This window comes from Oncorhynchus nerka, linkage group LG19, assembly GCF_034236695.1.
Source record: "Oncorhynchus nerka isolate Pitt River linkage group LG19, Oner_Uvic_2.0, whole genome shotgun sequence".
In the NCBI taxonomy this organism is placed as follows: domain Eukaryota; kingdom Metazoa; phylum Chordata; class Actinopteri; order Salmoniformes; family Salmonidae; genus Oncorhynchus; species Oncorhynchus nerka.
The window spans coordinates 48,052,213-48,072,589 of record NC_088414.1 but is presented as its reverse complement, the minus strand read 5'-3'; the positions used below and the strand labels follow the sequence as shown (position 1 = coordinate 48,072,589).

General features: G+C 46.3%; 1 protein-coding gene across 1 annotated transcript in view; it reads right to left on the bottom strand.

The window, feature by feature from the left end:
• Positions 1–2,470: 2,470 nt before the first annotated feature.
• The window catches only part of LOC115123470 (thrombospondin type-1 domain-containing protein 1), a 74,268-nt gene continuing 56,361 nt past the window's right edge, over positions 2,471–20,377 (bottom strand). Inside the window, exons 8-11 of the mRNA XM_065004998.1 lie at positions 18,210–18,371; positions 15,107–15,530; positions 9,876–10,527; positions 2,471–8,682 (exon numbers count right to left, since the gene is read on the bottom strand). Coding sequence (XP_064861070.1) covers positions 7,909–8,682; positions 9,876–10,527; positions 15,107–15,530; positions 18,210–18,371 — 2,012 coding nt within the window. The 3' untranslated portion in view covers positions 2,471–7,908. The remainder of the gene's footprint in view (positions 8,683–9,875; positions 10,528–15,106; positions 15,531–18,209; positions 18,372–20,377) is intronic.

Here is a 20,377-nt window from a genome sequence, read left to right as displayed (position 1 = left end):
ACCTTTCGGTTACTGGCCCAACCTGCCGCTCACAACTTGTTGTGACACACATTGCATTATTTCATGTCTGGTTATAACACCTACATAAGTGTCAAAACCCACAACAGTAGTTATTGTATGGCTGGTTATGATACCTACATAAGAGTGTCAAAGCCCACAAAACCGACCACACGAGCAAAACATTTTATTACACCATGGCTTGTGTGTCAACAGTATGTTTATGTTATATAACATTTTCTGAAATTAACCATTTTAAAATTATCATTGTATATTTGCTCACACATTGGATGTCAGACATGCACCTACCCCAGTGCTCTGTTTCTGATGACTGGGATGAACGTAGGAGCAGATTTCAGGAGCAGGACAAGACACCCTCTATGTGACTGATGACTGGGATGAATGTAGGAGCAGATTTCAGGAGCAGGACAAGACACCCTCTATGTGACTGGGATGAATGTAGGAGCAGATTTCAGGAGCAGGACAAGACACCCTCTATGTGACTGATGACTGGGATGAATGTAGCAGCAGATTTCAGGAGCAGGACAAGACACCCTCTATGTGACTGATGACTGACATAAGGACATGTACGTGATAGGCCTATCTGGCTTATATGATTATGATGGTCATAAGGCTTCTTGGCATAACAAAGCAATTGTACGGTGTTGAAAATAGTTTTGCTGTGCTGACGTCATAGGTACGAGACGGAGCCGCTGTTAGCGTGGCTGTGCTGAGGTCATAGGTACGAGACGGAGCCGCTGTTAGCGTGGCTGTGCTGACGTCATAGGTACGAGACGGAGCCGTTGTTAGCGTGGCTGTGCTGACGTCATAGGTACGAGACGGAGCCGCTGTTAGCGTGGCTGTGCTGACGTCATAGGTACGAGACGGAGCCGCTGTTAGCGTGGCTGTGCTGAGGTCATAGGTACGAGACGGAGCCGCTGTTAGCGTGGCTGTGCTGAGGTCATAGGTACGAGACGGAGCCGCTGTTAGCGTGGCTGTGCTGAGGTCATAGGTACGAGACGGAGCCGCTGTTAGCGTGGCTGTGCTGAGGTCATAGGTACGAGACGGAGCCGCTGTTAGCGTGGCTGTGCTGAGGTCATAGGTACGAGACGGAGCCGCTGTTAGCGTGGCTGTGCTGAGGTCATAGGTACGAGACGGAGCCGCTGTTAGCGTGGCTGTGCTGAGGTCATAGGTACGAGACGGAGCCGCTGTTAGCGTGGCTGTGCTGAGGTCATAGGTACGAGACGGAGCCGCTGTTAGCCTGGCTGTGCTGAGGTCATAGGTACGAGACGGAGCCGCTGTTAGCATGGCTGTGCTGTGCTCATAGGTACGAGACGGAGCCGCTGTTAGCGTGGCTGTGCTGAGGTCATAGGTACGAGACGGAGCCGCTGTTAGCATGGCTGTGCTCATAGGTACGAGATGGAGCCGCTGTTAGCGTGGCTGTGCTGAGGTCATAGGTACGAGACGGAGCCGCTGTTAGCGTGGCTGTGCTCATAGGTACGAGACGGAGCCGCTGTTAGCATGGCTGTGCTGTGCTCATAGGTACGAGACGGAGCCGCTGTTAGCATGGCTGTGCTGTGCTCATAGGTACGAGACGGAGCCGCTGTTAGCATGGCTGTGCTGAGGTCATAGGTACGAGACGGAGCCGCTGTTAGCATGGCTGTGCTCATAGGTACGAGACGGAGCCGCTGTTAGCGTGGCTGTGCTCATAGGTACGAGACGGAGCCGCTGTTAGCGTGGCTGTGCTGAGGTCATGGGTACGAGACGGAGCCGCTGTTAGCGTGGCTGTGCTGAGGTCATAGGTACGAGACGAAGCCGCTGTTAGCGTGGCTGTGCTGAGGTCATAGGTACGAGACGGAGCCGCTGTTAGCGTGGCTGTGCTGAGGTCACAGGTACGAGACGGAGCCGCTGTTAGCGTGGCTGTGCTGAGGTCACAGGTACGAGACGGAGCCGCTGTTAGCGTGGCTGTGCTGAGGTCATAGGTACGAGACGGAGCCGCTGTTAGCGTGGCTGTGCTGAGGTCATAGGTACGAGACGGAGCCTAGCTGCAATTCATGTCGTTTGCATACAGTATATCTATAAAAAATTATGCTGATTCATGACTTTTACTGGCTGAGAAAAAAATGTCTTTGTCCAGACACGTTAATTGTTAATAGGAGATCTAGTGGAGATCGAATTTCAATATTTTTTTATTTTTTTTTAATTGTCAAGAGACAGACGTTGTTGCAAACTAAATGTAGGCTAGAAGCAAGGGGAGATAATGGGGAGATAATGGGGAGATAATGTCTAGAAGAATTTTACAGAGGAAAACAATTGAATGAATTGGCTGGCTGGGATAATGGATACATAGGGATTTGTCAGATTGAACATGAAACAAGATGCCCATTGTCATCTGCTTACCTTGAGCTAAACCATTTGTTTTTGTATGGCTTAGAATACATCTCAACCAATAAAAATGCTTGTTTTGACCAACCTGTTTTAGAAAGTGTATTTTTTTCAGTCCAAGCAAAGTGACACAGGATGGTCGTAATGGTTCATCACAATATCATAAATTGTATTTTCTGCAAGTTATTTCAAATATGATAAAACATTACTCATTGCAACAAGAAAGGATTTTTTAAAGAAACAAACTTTCAAACAAAACTAATTTGAGTAAAGGTGGGTTTTGACACTTAAGTAGGTAACCATAACCAGCCATAAAATAACCGGGATTCATCCGATGGTATTGAGGAGTACAACCACATAAGTCACCGGCTTCATCAATAAATGCATTGATGACGTCGTCCCCACAGTGACCGTACGTACATACACCAACCAGAAGCCATGGATTACAGGCAACATCCACACTAAGCTAAAGGGTAGAGAGTGGCTGCTTCAAGGAGCGGGACTCTAACCTGGGCGCTTATAAGAAATCTCGCTTTGCCCTCCGACGAACCATCAAACAGGCAAAAAAAATCAATATAGGACTAAGATTGAATCCTACTACACGGGCTCTGATACTCGTTGGATGTGGCAGGGCTTGCAAACTATTCCAGATGACAAATGGAAGCCCAGCCGCGAGCTGCCCAGTGACACGAGCCTACCAAATGAGTTAAATGACTTCTATGCTCGCATCAAGGCAAGCAACACTGAAGCATGCATGAGAGCACCAGCTTTTCCGAACGAGTGTGTGATCACGCTCTCTGTTGCTTGCCTCGAAGCACGCATAGAAGTCATTTAGCTCATTTGGTAGGCTCCTGTGAGAGCGTGATCACACACTCGTTCGGAATAGCTGGTGCTCTCATGCATGCTTCAGTGTTGCTTGCCTTGATGCGAGCATAGAAGTAATTTAGCTCATTTGATAGGCTCGTGTGATGTGATTAAGACATTTAAACAGGTCAACATTCACAAGACCGCGGGATCAGACGGATTACCAGGACATGTACTCAGAGCATGCGCTGACCAACTGAGTCTGCCATACCAACATGTTTAAAGCAGACCACCATAGTCCCTGTGCCCAAGAACACAAAGGCAACCTGCCTAAATGTCTAGCAACCCGCAGCATGAAGTGCTTTGAAAGGCTTGTCATGGCTCACAACACCATCATCCCAGAAAACCTAGACCCACTCCACTTTGCATACCGCCCAAACAGTTCCACAGATAACGCAAATCTCTATTGCACTCCACACTGCCCTTTCCCACCTGGACAAAAGTAACACCTAGGTGAGAATGCTGTTCATTGACTTCAGTTCAGCGTTCAACACCATAGTGCCCTCAAAGCTCATCACTAAGGAAAGGACCCTGGGATTAAACCCCTCCATCTTCAACTGGATCCTGGACTTCCTGACAGGCCACCACCAGGTGGTAGGCAACAACATATTTGCTTTGCTGATCCTCAACATAGAGGCCACTCAGGGGTGCGTGTTTAGTCCCCTCCTGTACTCCCTGTTTACTCACGACTGCATGGCCAAGCACGACTCCAACACCATCTTTAAGTTTGCTGACGCCACAACGGTGGTAGGCCTGATCACCGACAACGATGAGGAGGTCAGAGACCTGGCCAGTGTGGTACCAGGACAAAAACCTCTCCCTCAACATGATCAAGACAAAGGAGATGATCGTGGACTACAGGAAAAGGAGGACCGAACACGCCCCCATTCTCATCGACAGGGTGGTAGTGAAGCAGGTTGAGAGCTTCCAAGTTCCTTGGCGTCCACATCACCAACAAACTATCATTTGGGTCCTCAGATTCTCAAAAGGTTCCACAGCTGCACCACTGAGAGCATCCTGACTGGTTGCATCACCGTGTGCACCATCACACGCATGTTGATTTTGACCAACCACAGCAGAAGTGATAAGGACACTCAAGTTGAAATATCAAAACAAACTCTGAACCAACTATATTAATTCGGGGACAGGTCGAAACACATTAAATATTCATGGCAACTGCTCGGCCTCCGACCACAAGGCACTACAGAGAGTAGTGCGTACGGCCCAGTACATCACTGGGTCCAAGCTTCCTGCCTTGCAAGACCTCTATACCAGGCGGTGTCAAAGGAAGGCCTTAAAAATTACCAAAGACTCCAGACACCTTAGTCATAGACCGTTCTCTCTGCCACAGCACGGCAAGCAGTACCGGAGCGCCAAGTCTAGGACCAAGAGGCTTCTAAACAGCTTCTACCCCCAAAGCCATAAGACTCCTGAACAGCTAATCAAAATGGCCACCCAGACTTTTTTTGCATTAACACTGCTGCTACTCGTTGTTTATTTGTTTTTATTGTCACTTCACCTACATTGTTGGAAAAAGTAACCAATTGTCAAACATACCTTAATAGAAAGTTACTAAAGTAAAATTGAAAGTCACACAGTAAAATACTATTTGAGTAAAAGTCTAAAAGTATTTGGTTGTAAAATATACTTGAAAGTAAATGTAATTGCTCAATTTTACTTAAGTATGCAAAAGTACAAATCTTTTCAAATTCCTTATATTAAGGAAAACAGACGGCTTCATTTTCTTGTCTTAAAAAAAAAAAATCACGGATAGCCAGGGGAACACTCCTACATCATTACAGATATCCAGGGGAACACTCCTACACTCAGACATTACAGATAGCCAGGGGAACACTCCAACACTCAGACATCATTACAGATAGCCAGGGGAACACTCCTACACTCAGACATCATTACAGATAGCCAGGGGAACACTCCTACACTCAGACATTACAGATAGCCAGGGGAACACTCCAACACTCAGACATCATTACAGATAGCCAGGGGAACACTCCTACACTCAGACATTACAGATAGCCAGGGGAACACTCCAACACTCAGACATCATTACAGATAGCCAGGGGAACACTCCTACACTCAGACATCATTACAGATAGCCAGGGGCACACTCCTACACTCAGACATCATTACAGATAGCCAGGGGAACACTCCTACACTCAGACATCATTACAGATAGCCAGGGGCACACTCCTACACTCAGACATCATTACAGATAGCCAGGGGAACACTCCTACACTCAGACATCATTACAGATAGCCAGGGGGCACACTCCTACACTCGGACATCATTACAGATAGCCAGGGGCACACTCCTACACTCAGACATCATTACAGATAGCCAGGGGCACACTCCTACACTCACATTACAGATAGCCAGGGGAACACTCCTACACTCAGACATCATTACAGATAGCCAGGGGGCACACTCCTACACTCAGACATCATTACAGATAGCCAGGGGGAACACTCCTACACTCAGACATCATTACAGATAGCCATGGGAACACTCCTACACTCAGACATTACAGATAGCCAGGGGAACACTCCAACACTCAGACATCATTACAGATAGCCAGGGGCACACTCCTACATTCAGACATCATTACAGATAGCCAGGGGAACACTCCAATGCTCAGACATCATTACAGATAGCCAGGGGCACACTCCTACACTCAGACATCATTACAGATAGCCAGGGGAACACTCCAATACTCAGACATCATTATAGATAGCCAGGGGGCACACTCCTACACTCAGACATCATTACAGATAGCCAGGGGAACACTCCAATACTCAGACATCATTATAGATAGCCAGGGGGCACACTCCTACACTCAGACATCATTACAGATAGCCAGGGGAACACTCCAATACTCAGACATCATTACAGATAGCCAGGGGCACACTCCTACACTCAGACATCATTACAGATAGCCAGGGGAACACTCCTACACTCAGACATCATTACAGATAGCCAGGGGGCACACTCCTACACTCAGACATCATTACAGATAGCCAGGGGGCACACTCCTACACTCAGACATCATTACAGATAGCCAGGGGGCACACTCCTACACTCAGACATCATTACAGATAGCCAGGGGGCACACTCCTACACTCAGACATCATTACAGATAGCCAGGGGGCACACTCCTACACTCAGACATAATTTACGAAAGATGCATTTGTGTTTAGTGAGTCCACCAGATCAGAGGCAGTAGGGATGACCAGGGATGTTCTCTTGATAAGTGTGTGAATTGGACCATTTTCCTGTCCTGCTAGGCATTCAAAATGTAACAAGTACTTTTTTGGGGTATAAAAAAAAAAAGTCAAAGTAAAAGTTGTCAAAAATATAAAATGAAAGTACAGATACCCCCTTAAAAAAATGACTCAAGTAGTACTTTAAAGTACCTTGACTAACCTGTACCCCCGCACATTAACTCGATATCGTGTATAAAAGCTATTATTTATTGTGACTTTTTATTTATTATTTATTATTTATTATTATTCGTTATTGTGTCTTTTTAGAAAAGTATTATTATTTTATACTTGAAGTTTATTTAATTTAATTTTATTTAGTAAATATTTTCTTAACTCTTATTTTCTTATTTCTTATTCTTATTCTTATACACTGCATTGCTGGCTAAGGGTAAAATAAGCATTTCACGGTACAGGTCTATGTGACAAAATACAATGTGATTTGATGACAGTGTTACGATCATTATGATAAGTTATGTCAGCTGTTATGACATGGTTATAACTGTGTCATAATGATTTGATGACAGTATTATGATCAGTTATGTCAGCTGTTATGACATGGTTATAACTGTGTCATAATGATTTGATGACAGTATTATGATCAGTTATGTCAGCTGTTATGACATGGTTATAACTGTGTCATAATGATTTGATGACAGTATTATGATCAGTTATGTCAGCTGTTATGACATGGTTATAACTGTGTCATAATGATTTGATGACAGTATTATGATCAGTTATGTCAGCTGTTATGACATGGTTATAACTGTGTCATAATGATTTGATGACAGTATTATGATCAGTTATGTCAGCTGTTATGACATGGTTATAACTGTGTCATAACGTGTTATGATGCTGGTGTCAAGCGTTACCCAAAGGGTTTTCAGTAAAAGAGTAAAAAAATAAAGGCTCAGTCATGTCTTTACAACTTCCTCCTCTCCTCTCCTCTCTTCCTCTTCTTCTTCTTCTGGGCACCTTCCAGGCAACAAGACAGGTCCCCCTCTCCTCTCTTCCTCCTCCTCCTCCTCCTCTTCTGGGCACCTTCCAGGCAACAAGACAGGCCCCCCTCTCCTCTCTTCCTCCTCCTCCTCCTCCTCTTCTGGGCACCTTCCAGGCAACAAGACAGGTTCTCCTCTCATCTCTTCCTCCTCCTCCTCCTCTTCTGGGCACCTTCCAGGCAACAAGACAGGTTCTCCTCTCATCTCTTCCTCCTCCTCCTCCTCTTCTGGGCACCTTCCAGGCAACAAGACAGGTCCCCCTCTCCTCTCTTCCTCCTCTTCTGGGCACCTTCCAGGCAACAAGACAGCTCCTCCTCTCAACCCCTGCTTTTCTTTCCTCTCTTCAGTGTCCGTTAACCCTCTCCTCCCCTCTAGGTGTGTACAGGTCAGAACTCATCCTCTCCCAGGTATAGCGAGGTCATATCTAGATCCAGCATGCATTGCTCTGCCTCAGTCAGTCCATATGGGGAGTCTCCAGACAGAGGAAGAGACCTGCACCTCCCCTTCCTTTGTTCACTGGCAGACACGCTAAATGTGGAGCTGCGCTGCCTCTGCTGCTGTTGGTTATGGCGCCCCTGCTGGTCGGAGGCGGTGTTGCAAGACTGAGCTTCTCTCAGCTTCCTGGCCAGGATATTTCTCTGAATCGGGGAAGGGCCTCGACGGTTCCAGTTGTGTTCTGCCCGCTCTGCCCGGTCCGGGGTGAGGTAAGCAGGGCAGCCACGAGACCCCACCCCTGGTCCTAATCCGGGTCCACCTATACCTGAAGTCCCACCTCTCTCTCCTCTATCTTCACCACCTTCTCTTCGATCACCAATTCTCCGCCTCTCCCTCTCCAGGGTGAGTTCACGGTTGCTAAGCAGCTCAGATCCTAACATGGCCGCCGTTGTAGTGTTGGTCTCTGTGTGTTTAGGGTCAGAGATCAAGTAGGTGTTGTTGTTTTCAGCGTGTTTGGGTTTGTTACTGGAAAACGGAGGACATCCAGTCTCCACCCAGGGTCTTCTCCTGTCGTCCCCAGGCCAAAGGGGTCGCGGATTGGGCCTGGCCCAGTCAGGGGTGCTCTGCTCTGGGATGGGATAGGGGGGGAAGGCTGGGTTCTGGGTCTCCAAGGTTTCTCGGGTCCTACAGCTGCCCTCGGGGAGGGTCCTGGTGCGGGGACCCACCTGAATTAATTAGATGAATGTCTGAATTACTCATTAATTGTGCATATGTACACTGTCATTTGAGTACAACTATACATACATTAAATATTATCAAGGAATAAAAACACAAAGCCTACTGACTTATTTCCATTGTGCTCCAGGTTATTACCTTCCTGGTTGTTATTGGTTATTACCTTCCTGGTTGTTATTGGTTATTACCTTCCTGGTTGTTATTGGTTATTACCTTCCTGGTTGTTATTGGTCATTACCTTCCTGGTTGTTATTGGTCATTACCTTCCTGGTTGTTATTGGTCATTACCTTCCTGGTTGTTATTGGTTATTACCTTCCTGGTTGTTATTGGTTATTACCTTCCTGGTTGTTATTGGTTATTACCTTCCTGGTTGTTATTGGTTATTACCTTCCTGGTTGTTATTGGTTATTACCTTCCTGGTTGTTATTGGTTATTACCTTCCTGGTTGTTATTGGTTATTACCTTCCTGGTTGTTATTGGTTATTACCTTCCTGGTTGTTATTGGTTATTACCTTCCTGGTTGTTATTGGTTATTACCTTCCTGGTTGTTATTGGTTATTACCTTCCTGGTTGTTATTGGTTATTACCTTCCTGGTTGTTACTGGTTATTACCTTCCTGGTTGTTACTGGTTATTACCTTCCTGGTTGTTACTGGTTATTACCTTCCTGGTTGTTACTGGTCATTACCTTCCTGGTTGTTATTGGTTATTACTTTCCTGGTTGTTATTGGTTATTACCTTCTTGGTTGTTATTGGTTATTACCTTCCTGGTTGTTATTGGTCATTACCTTCCTGGTTGTTATTGGTTATTACCAGTTATTACCTTGCTGGTTGTTATTGGTTATTACCTTCCTGGTTGTTATTGGTCATTACCTTCCTGGTTGTTACTGGTTATTACCTTCTTTGTTGTTATTGGTTATTACCTTCTTGGTTGTTATTGGTTATTACCTTCCTGGTTGTTATTGGTCATTACCTTCCTGGTTGTTATTGGTTATTACCAGTTATTACCTTGCTGGTTGTTATTGGTTATTACCTTCCTGGTTGTTATTGGTTATTACCTTCCTGGTTGTTATTGGTTATTACCTTCCTGGTTGTTATTGGTCATTATCTTCCTGGTTGTTACTGGTTATTACCTTCCTGGTTGTTACTGGTTATTACTTTCCTGGTTGTTATTGGTTATTACCTGGGTCTGACTCCTCTCCCTGTGGGGGCGACATGGGGCTGCTGGGGGAGGTGGGGGCTTGGTGTCGTGAAAGCTGGATGTCCGTCTGCAGTTTGGGTTTTTCTGGTACGAGTTGGAGGGAATGCCTCCTCCACCCATCCCTCCTAACCCAGTCCTCTCCACCATCTCCACCCAGTCTGCCGTGCGGTCTCGTTGTTGGGAGCTCCCGCCTCCTCCTCCACCCATCCCTCCTAACCCAGTCCTCTCCACCATCTCCACCCAGTCTGCCGTGCCGTCTCGTCGTTGGGAGCTCCCGCCACCTCCTCCCCTACCTTCTCTCATGTATCCGGCCACGGGAGGCCCCAGGACGAGCTCCACCCTGGGGCTCAGTCTGTCTGGCAGAGTAACCGAGCTGCGCTGTGGGACCCTGTGCTCGGGGAAAGGGGCGGTGATACGAAAGCGGCTCAGATTAGAATCATCTTCCTGGAGGTCCAGGGGGCTGGGGTTGGGGCTGAGCCCAGGGAGGGTTAACCCTGGCTGGGTAGGAGTGGAGGTGGGCGAGTCCTCCAGAAGAGTGTCCTGGACAGGGCTCTGTGAGACATGATAGACCTGGGTGGCTTCCTTTAAACCTCTCTTCTTCATCTCTTTTAACTGCTGCTGGGCCAGACGGTACCTGGAGAATACAGTCATATAGTTAACCCTACAGCTGCTGCTGAACCAGACGATACCTGGAGAATACAGTCATATAGTTAACCCTACAGCTGCTGCTGAACCAGACGATACCTGGAGAATACAGTCATATAGTTAACCCTACAGCTGCTGCTGAACCCTGGATAGAATACAGTCATATAGTTAACCCTACAGCTGCTGCTGAACCAGACGATACCTGGAGAATACAGTCATATAGTTAACCCTACAGCTGCTGCTGAACCAGACGATACCTGGAGAATACAGTCATATAGTTAACCCTACAGCTGCTGCTGAACCAGACGATACCTGGAGAATACAGTCATATAGTTAACCCTACAGCTGCTGCTGAACCAGACAATACCTGGAGAATACAGTCATATAGTTAACCCTACAGCTGCTGCTGAACCAGACGATACCTGGAGAATACAGTCATATAGTTAACCCTACAGCTGCTGCTGAACCAGACGATACCTGGAGAATACAGTCATATAGTTAACCCTACAGCTGCTGCTGAACCAGACGATACCTGGAGAATACAGTCATATAGTTAACCCTACAGCTGCTGCTGAACCAGACGATACCTGGAGAATACAGTCATATAGTTAACCCTACAGCTGCTGCTGAACCCTGGATAGAATACAGTCATATAGTTAACCCTACAGCTGCTGCTGCACCAGACGATACCTGGAGAATACAGTCATATAGTTAACCCTACAGCTGCTGCTGAACCCTGGATAGAATACAGTCATATAGTTAACCCTACAGCTGCTGCTGAACCAGACGATACCTGGAGAATACAGTCATATAGTTAACCCTACAGCTGCTGCTGAACCAGACGATACCTGGAGAATACAGTCATATAGTTAACCCTACAGCTGCTGCTGAACCCTGGATAGAATACAGTCATATAGTTAACCCTACAGCTGCTGCTGAACCAGACGATACCGCAGTCATATAGTCAGAAGGTTATTATTTCAATTGATCAGCAGTTTTAAAATGTGTTGATGAATCCAAGCGAGAGAATGAATAGGTTTATTAGTGCGCTTGTTTCAGTAAACATGCTGACTAGCCCGTCCGTGTGCTCCATAGTGCTCTTGTTTCAGTAAACATGCTGACTAGCCCGTCCGTGTGCTCCATAGTGCTCTTGTTTCAGTAAACATGCTGACTAGCCCGTCCGTGTGCTCCATAGTGCTCTTGTTTCAGTAAACATGCTGACTAGCCCGTCCGTGTGCTCCATAGTGCTCTTGTTTCAGTAAACATGCTGACTAGCCCGTCCGTGTGCTCCATAGTGCTCTTGTTTCAGTAAACATGCTGACTAGCCCGTCCGTGTGCTCCATAGTGCTCTTGTTTCAGTAAACATGCTGACTAGCCCGTCCGTGTGCTCCATAGTGCTCTTGTTTCAGTAAACATGCTGACTAGCCCGTCCGTGTGCGCCATCGAGCGCATGTTGATTTTGTCCTGGACACGCAGGTTTGAAGTATCAAAACAAAGTATGAACAAACTGTATTCATTTGGGGACAGGTCGAAACACATGAAACACTCATGGTAATTTAGCTAGCTAGGTTGCTGTTGCTAGGTTGCTGTTGCTAGGTAATTTGTCCTGGGATATAAACATTGGGTTGTTATTTTACTTGAAATACTTATTTTCCTGGATCTTTGTAGAATTTTGAGTCACACAGAATCGTTTGTTCTCTACGATAATGAATCCACAGATGAAAGAATCATTTGTTCTCTACGATAATGAATCCACAGATGAAAGAATCATTTGTTCTCTACGATAATGAATCCACAGATGAAAGAATCATTTGTTCTCTACGATAATGAATCCACAGATGAAAGAATCATTTGTTCTCTACGATAATGAATCCACAGATGAAAGAATCGTTTGTTCTCTACGATAATGAATCCACAGATGAAAGAATCATTTGTTCTCTACGATAATGAATCCACAGATGAAAGAATCGTTTGTTCTCTACGATAATGAATCCACAGATGAAAGGGGAAGTCAGTCTTCTGTGGACTTTTTATGGCTGTTGGCAACCAACTTTAAGGTGCATTATCACCACCAACCGGACTGGAGTGTGGACCTCAGTTCAGCTTTTAAATCACCCACGTGGGTATGTGCTCCTAACAACCAATGAGGAGATGGGAGAGGCGGGACTTGCAGCACGTCAAGTGCTACAGGAACAAAGTTCTATTTTGGTGCCTGGCTTCGCAGATGCTTGACGACGCTCAGACCAGTTTGGATAAAATGATTGAAAAAAAAACGTGTATATTTATTATGCAACATTCACACACTTAACGCAAGTGGTGTGGTCAGCCTCTACCCCTAGTTATTCCCCGTACTTCAGCTAGAACACTACAGTTATTCCCTGTACTTCAGCTAGAACACTACAGTTATTCCCCGTACTTCAGCTAGAACACTACAGTTAGTCCCCGTACTTCAGCTAGAATACTACAGTTATTCCCCGTACTTCAGCTAGAACACTACAGTTATTCCCTGTACTTCAGCTAGAACACTACAGTTATTCCCCGTACTTCAGCTAGAACACTACAGTTATTCCCCGTACTTCAGCTAGAATACTACAGTTATTCCCCGTACTTCAGCTAGAACACTACAGTTATTCCCTGTACTTCAGCTAGAACACTACAGTTATTCCCCGTACTTCAGCTAGAATACTACAATTATTCCCTGTACTTCAGCTAGAACACTACAGTTATTCCCTGTACTTCAGCTAGAACACTACAGTTATTCCCCGTACTTCAGCTAGAACACTACAGTTATTCCCCGTACTTCAGCTAAAACACTACAGTTATTCCCCGTACTTCAGCTAGAACACTACAGTTATTCCCCGTACTTCAGCTAGAACACTACAGTTATTCCCTGTACTTCAGCTAGAACACTACAGTTATTCCCCGTACTTCAGCTAGAATACTACAGTTATTCCCTGTACTTCAGCTAGAACACTACAGTTATTCCCCGTACTTCAGCTAGAACACTACAGTTATTCCCTGTACTTCAGCTAGAACACTACAGTTATTCCCCGTACTTCAGCTAGAACACTACAGTTATTCCCCGTACTTCAGCTAGAATACTACAGTTATTCCCCGTACTTCAGCTAGAACACTACAGTTATTCCCCGTACTTCAGCTAGAATACTACAGTTACTCCCCGTACTTCAGCTAGAATACTACAGTTATTCCCCGTACTTCAGCTAGAACACTACAGTTATTCCCCGTACTTCAGCTAGAACACTACAGTTATTCCCCGTACTTCAGCTAGAACACTACAGTTATTCCCCGTACTTCAGCTAGAACACTACAGTTATTCCCTGTACTTCAGCTAGAATACTACAGTTATTCCCTGTACTTCAGCTAGAACACTACAGTTATTCCCCGTACTTCTGACTCAGACCACTACAGTTATTCCCCGTACTTCAGCTATTCCCCGTACTTCTGACTCAGAACACTACAGTTATTCCCCGTACTTCTGACTCAGAACACTACAGTTATTCCCCGTACTTCAGCTAGAACACTACAGTTATTCCCTGTACTTCAGCTAGAATACTACAGTTATTCCCTGTACTTCAGCTAGAACACTACAGTTATTCCCCGTACTTCTGACTCAGACCACTACAGTTATTCCCCGTACTTCAGCTATTCCCCGTACTTCTGACTCAGAACACTACAGTTATTCCCCGTACTTCTGACTCAGAACACTACAGTTATTCCCCGTACTTCAGCTAGAACACTACAGTTATTCCCTGTACTTCAGCTAGAACACTACAGTTATTCCCCGTACTTCTGACTCAGACCACTACAGTTATTCCCCGTACTTCAGCTAGAACACTACAGTTATTCCCCGTACTTCTGACTCAGACCACTACAGTTATTCCCCGTACTTCAGCTAGAACACTACAGTTATTCCCCGTACTTCTGACTCAAACCACTACAGTTATTCCCCGTACTTCAGCTAGAATACTACAGTTACTCCCCGTACTTCAGCTAGAATACTACAGTTATTCCCTGTACTTCAGCTAAAACACTACAGTTATTCCCCGTACTTCAGCTAGAACACTACAGTTATTCCCCGTACTTCAGCTAGAATACTACAGTTATTCCCTGTACTTCAGCTAGAACACTACAGTTATTCCCCGTACTTCAGCTAGAACACTACAGTTATTCCCCGTACTTCAGCTAGAACACTACAGTTATTCCCTGTACTTAAGCTAGAACACTACAGTTATTCCCCGTACTTCAGCTAGAACACTACAGTTATTCCCCGTACTTCTGACTCAGAACAGTCCTAAAGCCTTTTAAAAAATATGAATATATATATATATATATAAATACACGTTTTTCGTTAAATGTTTCGCAGACGACACATCAATTGTCAGTTATGAGATGGTTAGTTCCAGCCAAGCAATCTGATTGGTTAAAATAGGGATTTGACTGTCAAAGTGTATTTGTGGAGCACACATTTATTTTGTGAACATATATTAATTATAGTAATACATTAAATTAAAACAAAGATGCGAAATTAACAAACCAACTCTACCTACCCAAAGATTGGCGGTAGCACCTTCTGTCCCGATGGAGACAGTCTATCTGGGTCCTGAACCAGGGGAATAACCAGAGGAGGGGGTTGAGGCAGAGGTTTGCACCCCAGGTTAGGCCTTTCGTTCTGGGCTAGCCCTGGCCCTGTGCCCCCGTGGTTCCCCTGGCTGTCGGAGAGGCTGGGTCTCTGGAGGCTGTTCCCACAGATGGAGGCCTCGTCAGAGAGTTTACGTCCCCCAGGTGAGTGCATCGATCCGCGGCGGACCGAGCTACACTGGGGTGTCCGGCAGAGTTTACGCCACAGGGTGACCAGGATGGTCGCTAGGATGACCGCCAGACACAGGGATATACCGGCCACGACTACCAGGTTACCACCGAGTAAGGAGGAGGCTGGAGGAGGCGGGAGGGATGGAGAGGGAGCGGGAAGGACTGGAAAACAGAGAGAGATGGAAAGAGGAAGTGAGAAGGGGATAGGGAGAGGACGTGAGAAGGGGATAGGGAGAGGACGTGAGAAGGGGATAGGGAGAGGACGTGAGAAGGGGATAGGGAGAGTAGAAAGAGAGAGAAATAGATGAGGGGATGGGGACAAGAGAACCAAGGTTAAGTTAGATGATCGAGGAAATCAGTATGACATCATTGAGGATAAGCCTATGAGCATAAGACAATGAAAATATGTATTTTTAGTTAAAAAGATGTCTTTTCACGTCTTGTGGTGATAGGGAAGTGACATTACTGGGGATAAAGATAAAACAGAAAGGAGAGAGAGAGCTGGAGGGAGATACTGCATGACTGAAGATATGAGGAAATTATAGAAACAGAGTTGAAAGGAGAGAGAGAGCTGGAGGGAGATACTGCATGACTGAAGATATGAGGAAATTATAGAAACAGAGTGGAAAGGAGAGAGAGAGTTGGAGGGAGATACTGCATGACTGAAGATATGAGGAAATTATAGAAACAGAGTTGAAAGGAGAGAGAGAGTTGGAGGGAGATACTGCATGACTGAAGATATGAGGAAATTATAGAAACAGAGTGGAAAGGAGAGAGAGAGTTGGAGGGAGATACTGCATGACTGAAGATATGAGGAAATTATAGAAACAGAGTGGAAAGGAGAGAGAGAGTTGGAGGGAGATACTGCATGACTGAAGATATGAGGAAATTATAGAAACAGAGTGGAAAGGAGAGAGAGAGCTGGAGGGAGATACTGCATGACTGAAGATATGAGGAAATTATAGAAACAGAGTGGAAAGGAGAGAGAGAGCTGGAGGGAGATACTGCATGACTGAAGATATGAGGAAATTATAGAAACAGAGTGGAAAGGAGAGAGAGAGTTGGAGGGAGATACTGCATGACTGAAGATATGAGGAAATTATAGAAACAGAGTGGAAAGGAGAGAGAGAGTTGGAGGGAGATACTGCATGACTGAAGACATGAGGAAATTATAGAAACAGAGTGGAAAGGAGAGAGAGAGCTGGAGGGAGATACTGCATGACTGAAGATATGAGGAAATTATAGAAACAGAGTTGAAAGGAGAGAGAGAGCTGGAGGGAGATACTGCATGACTGAAGATATGAGGAAATTATAGAAACAGAGTGGAAAGGAGAGAGAGAGTTGGAGGGAGATACTGCATGACTGAAGATATGAGGAAATTATAGAAACAGAGTGGAAAGGAGAGAGAGAGCTGGAGGGAGATACTGCATGACTGAAGATATGAGGAAATTATAGAAACAGAGTGGAAAGGAGAGAGAGAGCTGGAGGGAGATACTGCATGACTGAAGATATGAGGAAATTATAGAAACAGAGTGGAAAGGAGAGAGAGAGTTGGAGGGAGAGACTGCATGACTGAAGATATGAGGAAATTATAGAAACAGAGTGGAAAGGAGAGAGAGAGTTGGAGAGAGATACTGCATGACTGAAGATATGAGGAAATTATAGAAACAGAGTGGAAAGGAGAGAGAGAGCTGGAGGGAGATACTGCATGACTGAAGATATGAGGAAATTATAGAAACAGAGTGGAAAGGAGAGAGAGAGCTGGAGGGAGATACTGCATGACTGAAGATATGAGGAAATTATAGAAACAGAGTGGAAAGGAGAGAGAGAGCTGGAGGGAGATACTGCATGACTGAAGATATGAGGAAATTATAGAAACAGAGTGGAAAGGAGAGAGAGAGTTGGAGGGAGATACTGCATGACTGAAGATATGAGGAAATTATAGAAACAGAGTTGAAAGGAGAGAGAGAGTTGGAGGGAGATACTGCATGACTGAAGATATGAGGAAATTATAGAAACAGAGTGGAAAGGAGAGAGAGAGCTGGAGGGAGATACTGCATGACTGAAGATATGAGGAAATTATAGAAACAGAGTGGAAAGGAGAGAGAGAGCTGGAGGGAGATACTGCATGACTGAAGATATGAGGAAATTATAGAAACAGAGTGGAAAGGAGAGAGAGAGCTGGAGGGAGATACTGCATGACTGAAGATATGAGGAAATTATAGAAACAGAGTGGAAAGGAGAGAGAGAGCTGGAGGAGATACTGCATGACTGAAGATATGAGGAAATTATAGAAACAGAGTGGAAAGGAGAGAGAGAGTTGGAGGGAGATACTGCATGACTGAAGATATGAGGAAATTATAGAAACAGAGTTGAAAGGAGAGAGAGAGTTGGAGGGAGAGACTGCATGACTGAAGATATGAGGAAATTATAGAAACAGAGTTGAAAGGAGAGAGAGAGCTGGAGGGAGATACTGCATGACTGAAGATATGAGGAAATTATAGAAACAGAGTGGAAAGGAGAGAGAGAGTTGGAGGGAGATACTGCATGACTGAAGATATGAGGAAATTATAGAAACAGAGTGGAAAGGAGAGAGAGAGTTGGAGGGAGATACTGCATGACTGAAGATATGAGGAAATTATAGAAACAGAGTTGAAAGGAGAGAGAGAGTTGGAGGGAGATACTGCATGACTGAAGATATGAGGAAATTATAGAAACAGAGTGGAAAGGAGAGAGAGTTGGAGGGAGATACTGCATGACTGAAGATATGAGGAAATTATAGAAACAGAGTGGAAAGGAGAGAGAGAGAGTTGACATCAGATGATGTTAAGGACAACGTACCTGTACAGTCTTCTAGTGAGCAGAGAGACTGTTCCTTGACCATGCCGGTGCACTGCATACTTCCACCACCGGAGGGCAGCAGACACTCTCGCACTCTCTCCCTCACCCCCTCTCCACAGCTCACACTGCACACGCTCCACGCCTGCCACACACCCCATGACTCTACGGAGAGGGGGGGAGGAGAGAGCAAGAGTTTTTTGGGGGGATCGAGCGAGAGATCACATACAGTAGCTCTCTAGCTGCTGGGGAAAAAAATGCTGGTCTGATGCTGGTCTGATGCTGGTCTGATGCTGGTCAGTACTGGTCTGATGCTGGTCTGATGCTGGTCAGTACTGGTCTGATGCTGGTCTGATGCTGGTCTGATGCTGGTCTGATGCTGGTCAGTGCTGGTCTGATGCTGGTCTGATGCTGGTCTGATGCTGGTCAGTACTGGTCTGATGCTGGTCTGATGCTGGTCTGATGCTGGTCAGTACTGGTCTGATGCTGGTCTGATGCTGGTCAGTACTGGTCTGATGCTGGTCTGATGCTGGTCAGTACGGGTCTGATGCTGGTCTGATGCTGGTCTGATGCTGGTCAGTACTGGTCTGATGCTGGTCTGATGCTGGTCTGATGCTGGTCTGATGCTGGTCAGTACTGGTCAGTACTGGTCTGATGCTGGTCTGATGCTGGTCAGTACTGGTCTGATGCTGGTCAGTACTGGTCTGATGCTGGTCAAGCTGGTCTGATGCTGGTCTGATACTGGTCAAGCTGGTCTGATGCTGGTCTGATGCTGGTCTGATGCTGGTCAAGCTGGTCTGATGCTGGTCAAGCTGGTCTGATGCTGGTCAAGCTGGTCAAGCTGGTCTGATGCTGGTCAAGCTGGTCTGATGCTGGTCAGTGCTGGTCTGATGCTGGTCAGTGCTGGTCTGATGCTGGTCTGATGCTGGTCAGTGCTGGTCTGATGCTGGTCTGATGCTGGTCTGATGCTGGTTAAGCTGGTCTGATGCTGGTCAAGCTGGTCTGATGCTGGTCAAGCTGGTCTGATGCTGGTCTGATGCTGGTCTGATGCTGGTCAAGCTGGTCTGATGCTGGTCTGATGCTGGTCAAGCTGGTCTGATGCTGGTCTGATGCTGGTCAGTACTGGTCTGATGCTGGTCTGATGCTGGTCTGATGCTGGTCTGATGCTGGTCAAGCTGGTCTGATGCTGGTCAAGCTGGTCTGATGCTGGTCTGATGCTGGTCTGATGCTGGTCAGTACTGGTCTGATGCTGGTCTGATGCTGGTCAGATGCTGGTCTGATGCTGGTCTGATGCTGGTCTGTACTGGTCTGATGCTGGTCAGTACTGGTCTGATGCTGGTCAGTACTGGTCTGATGCTGGTCTGATGCTGGTCAGATGCTGGTCTGATGCTGGTCTGATGCTGGTCAGTACTGGTCTGATGCTGGTCAGTACTGGTCTGATGCTGGTCTGATGCTGGTCTGATGCTGGTCAGTACTGGTCTGATGCTGGTCAGTACTGGTCTGATGCTGGTCAGTACTGGTCTGATGCTGGTCAGTGCTGGTCTGATGCTGGTCAGTCCTGGTCTGATGCTGGTCTGATGCTGGTCAGTACTGGTCTGATGCTGGTCTGATACTGGTCTGATGCTGGTCTGATGCTGGTCAAGCTGGTCTGATGCTGGTCAGTCCTGGTCTGATGCTGGTCTGATGCTGGTCAGTGCTGGTCTGATGCTGGTCAGTGCTGGTCTGATGCTGGTCAGTGCTGGTCTGATGCTGGTCAGATGCTGGTCGATGCTGGTCTGATGCTGGTCAGTGCTGGTCTGATGCTGGTCAGTGCTGGTCTGATGCTGGTCAGTGCTGGTCAGTGCTGGTCAGTGCTGGTCTGATGCTGGTCAGTGCTGGTCTGATGCTGGTCTGATGCTGGTCTGATGCTGGTTAGATGCTGGTCAGTGCTGGTCAGTGCTGGTCTGATGCTGGTCAGTGCTGGTCTGATGCTGGTCTGATGCTGGTCAGATGCTGGTCTGATGCTGGTCAGATGATGGTCTGTGCTGGTCAGTACTGGTCTGATGCTGGTCAGATGCTGGTATGATGCTGGTCAGATGCTGGTCTGATGCTGGTCTGATGCTGGTCTGATGCTGGTCAGTACTGGTCTGATGCTGGTCAGTGCTGGTCTGATGCTGGTCAGTCCTGGTCTG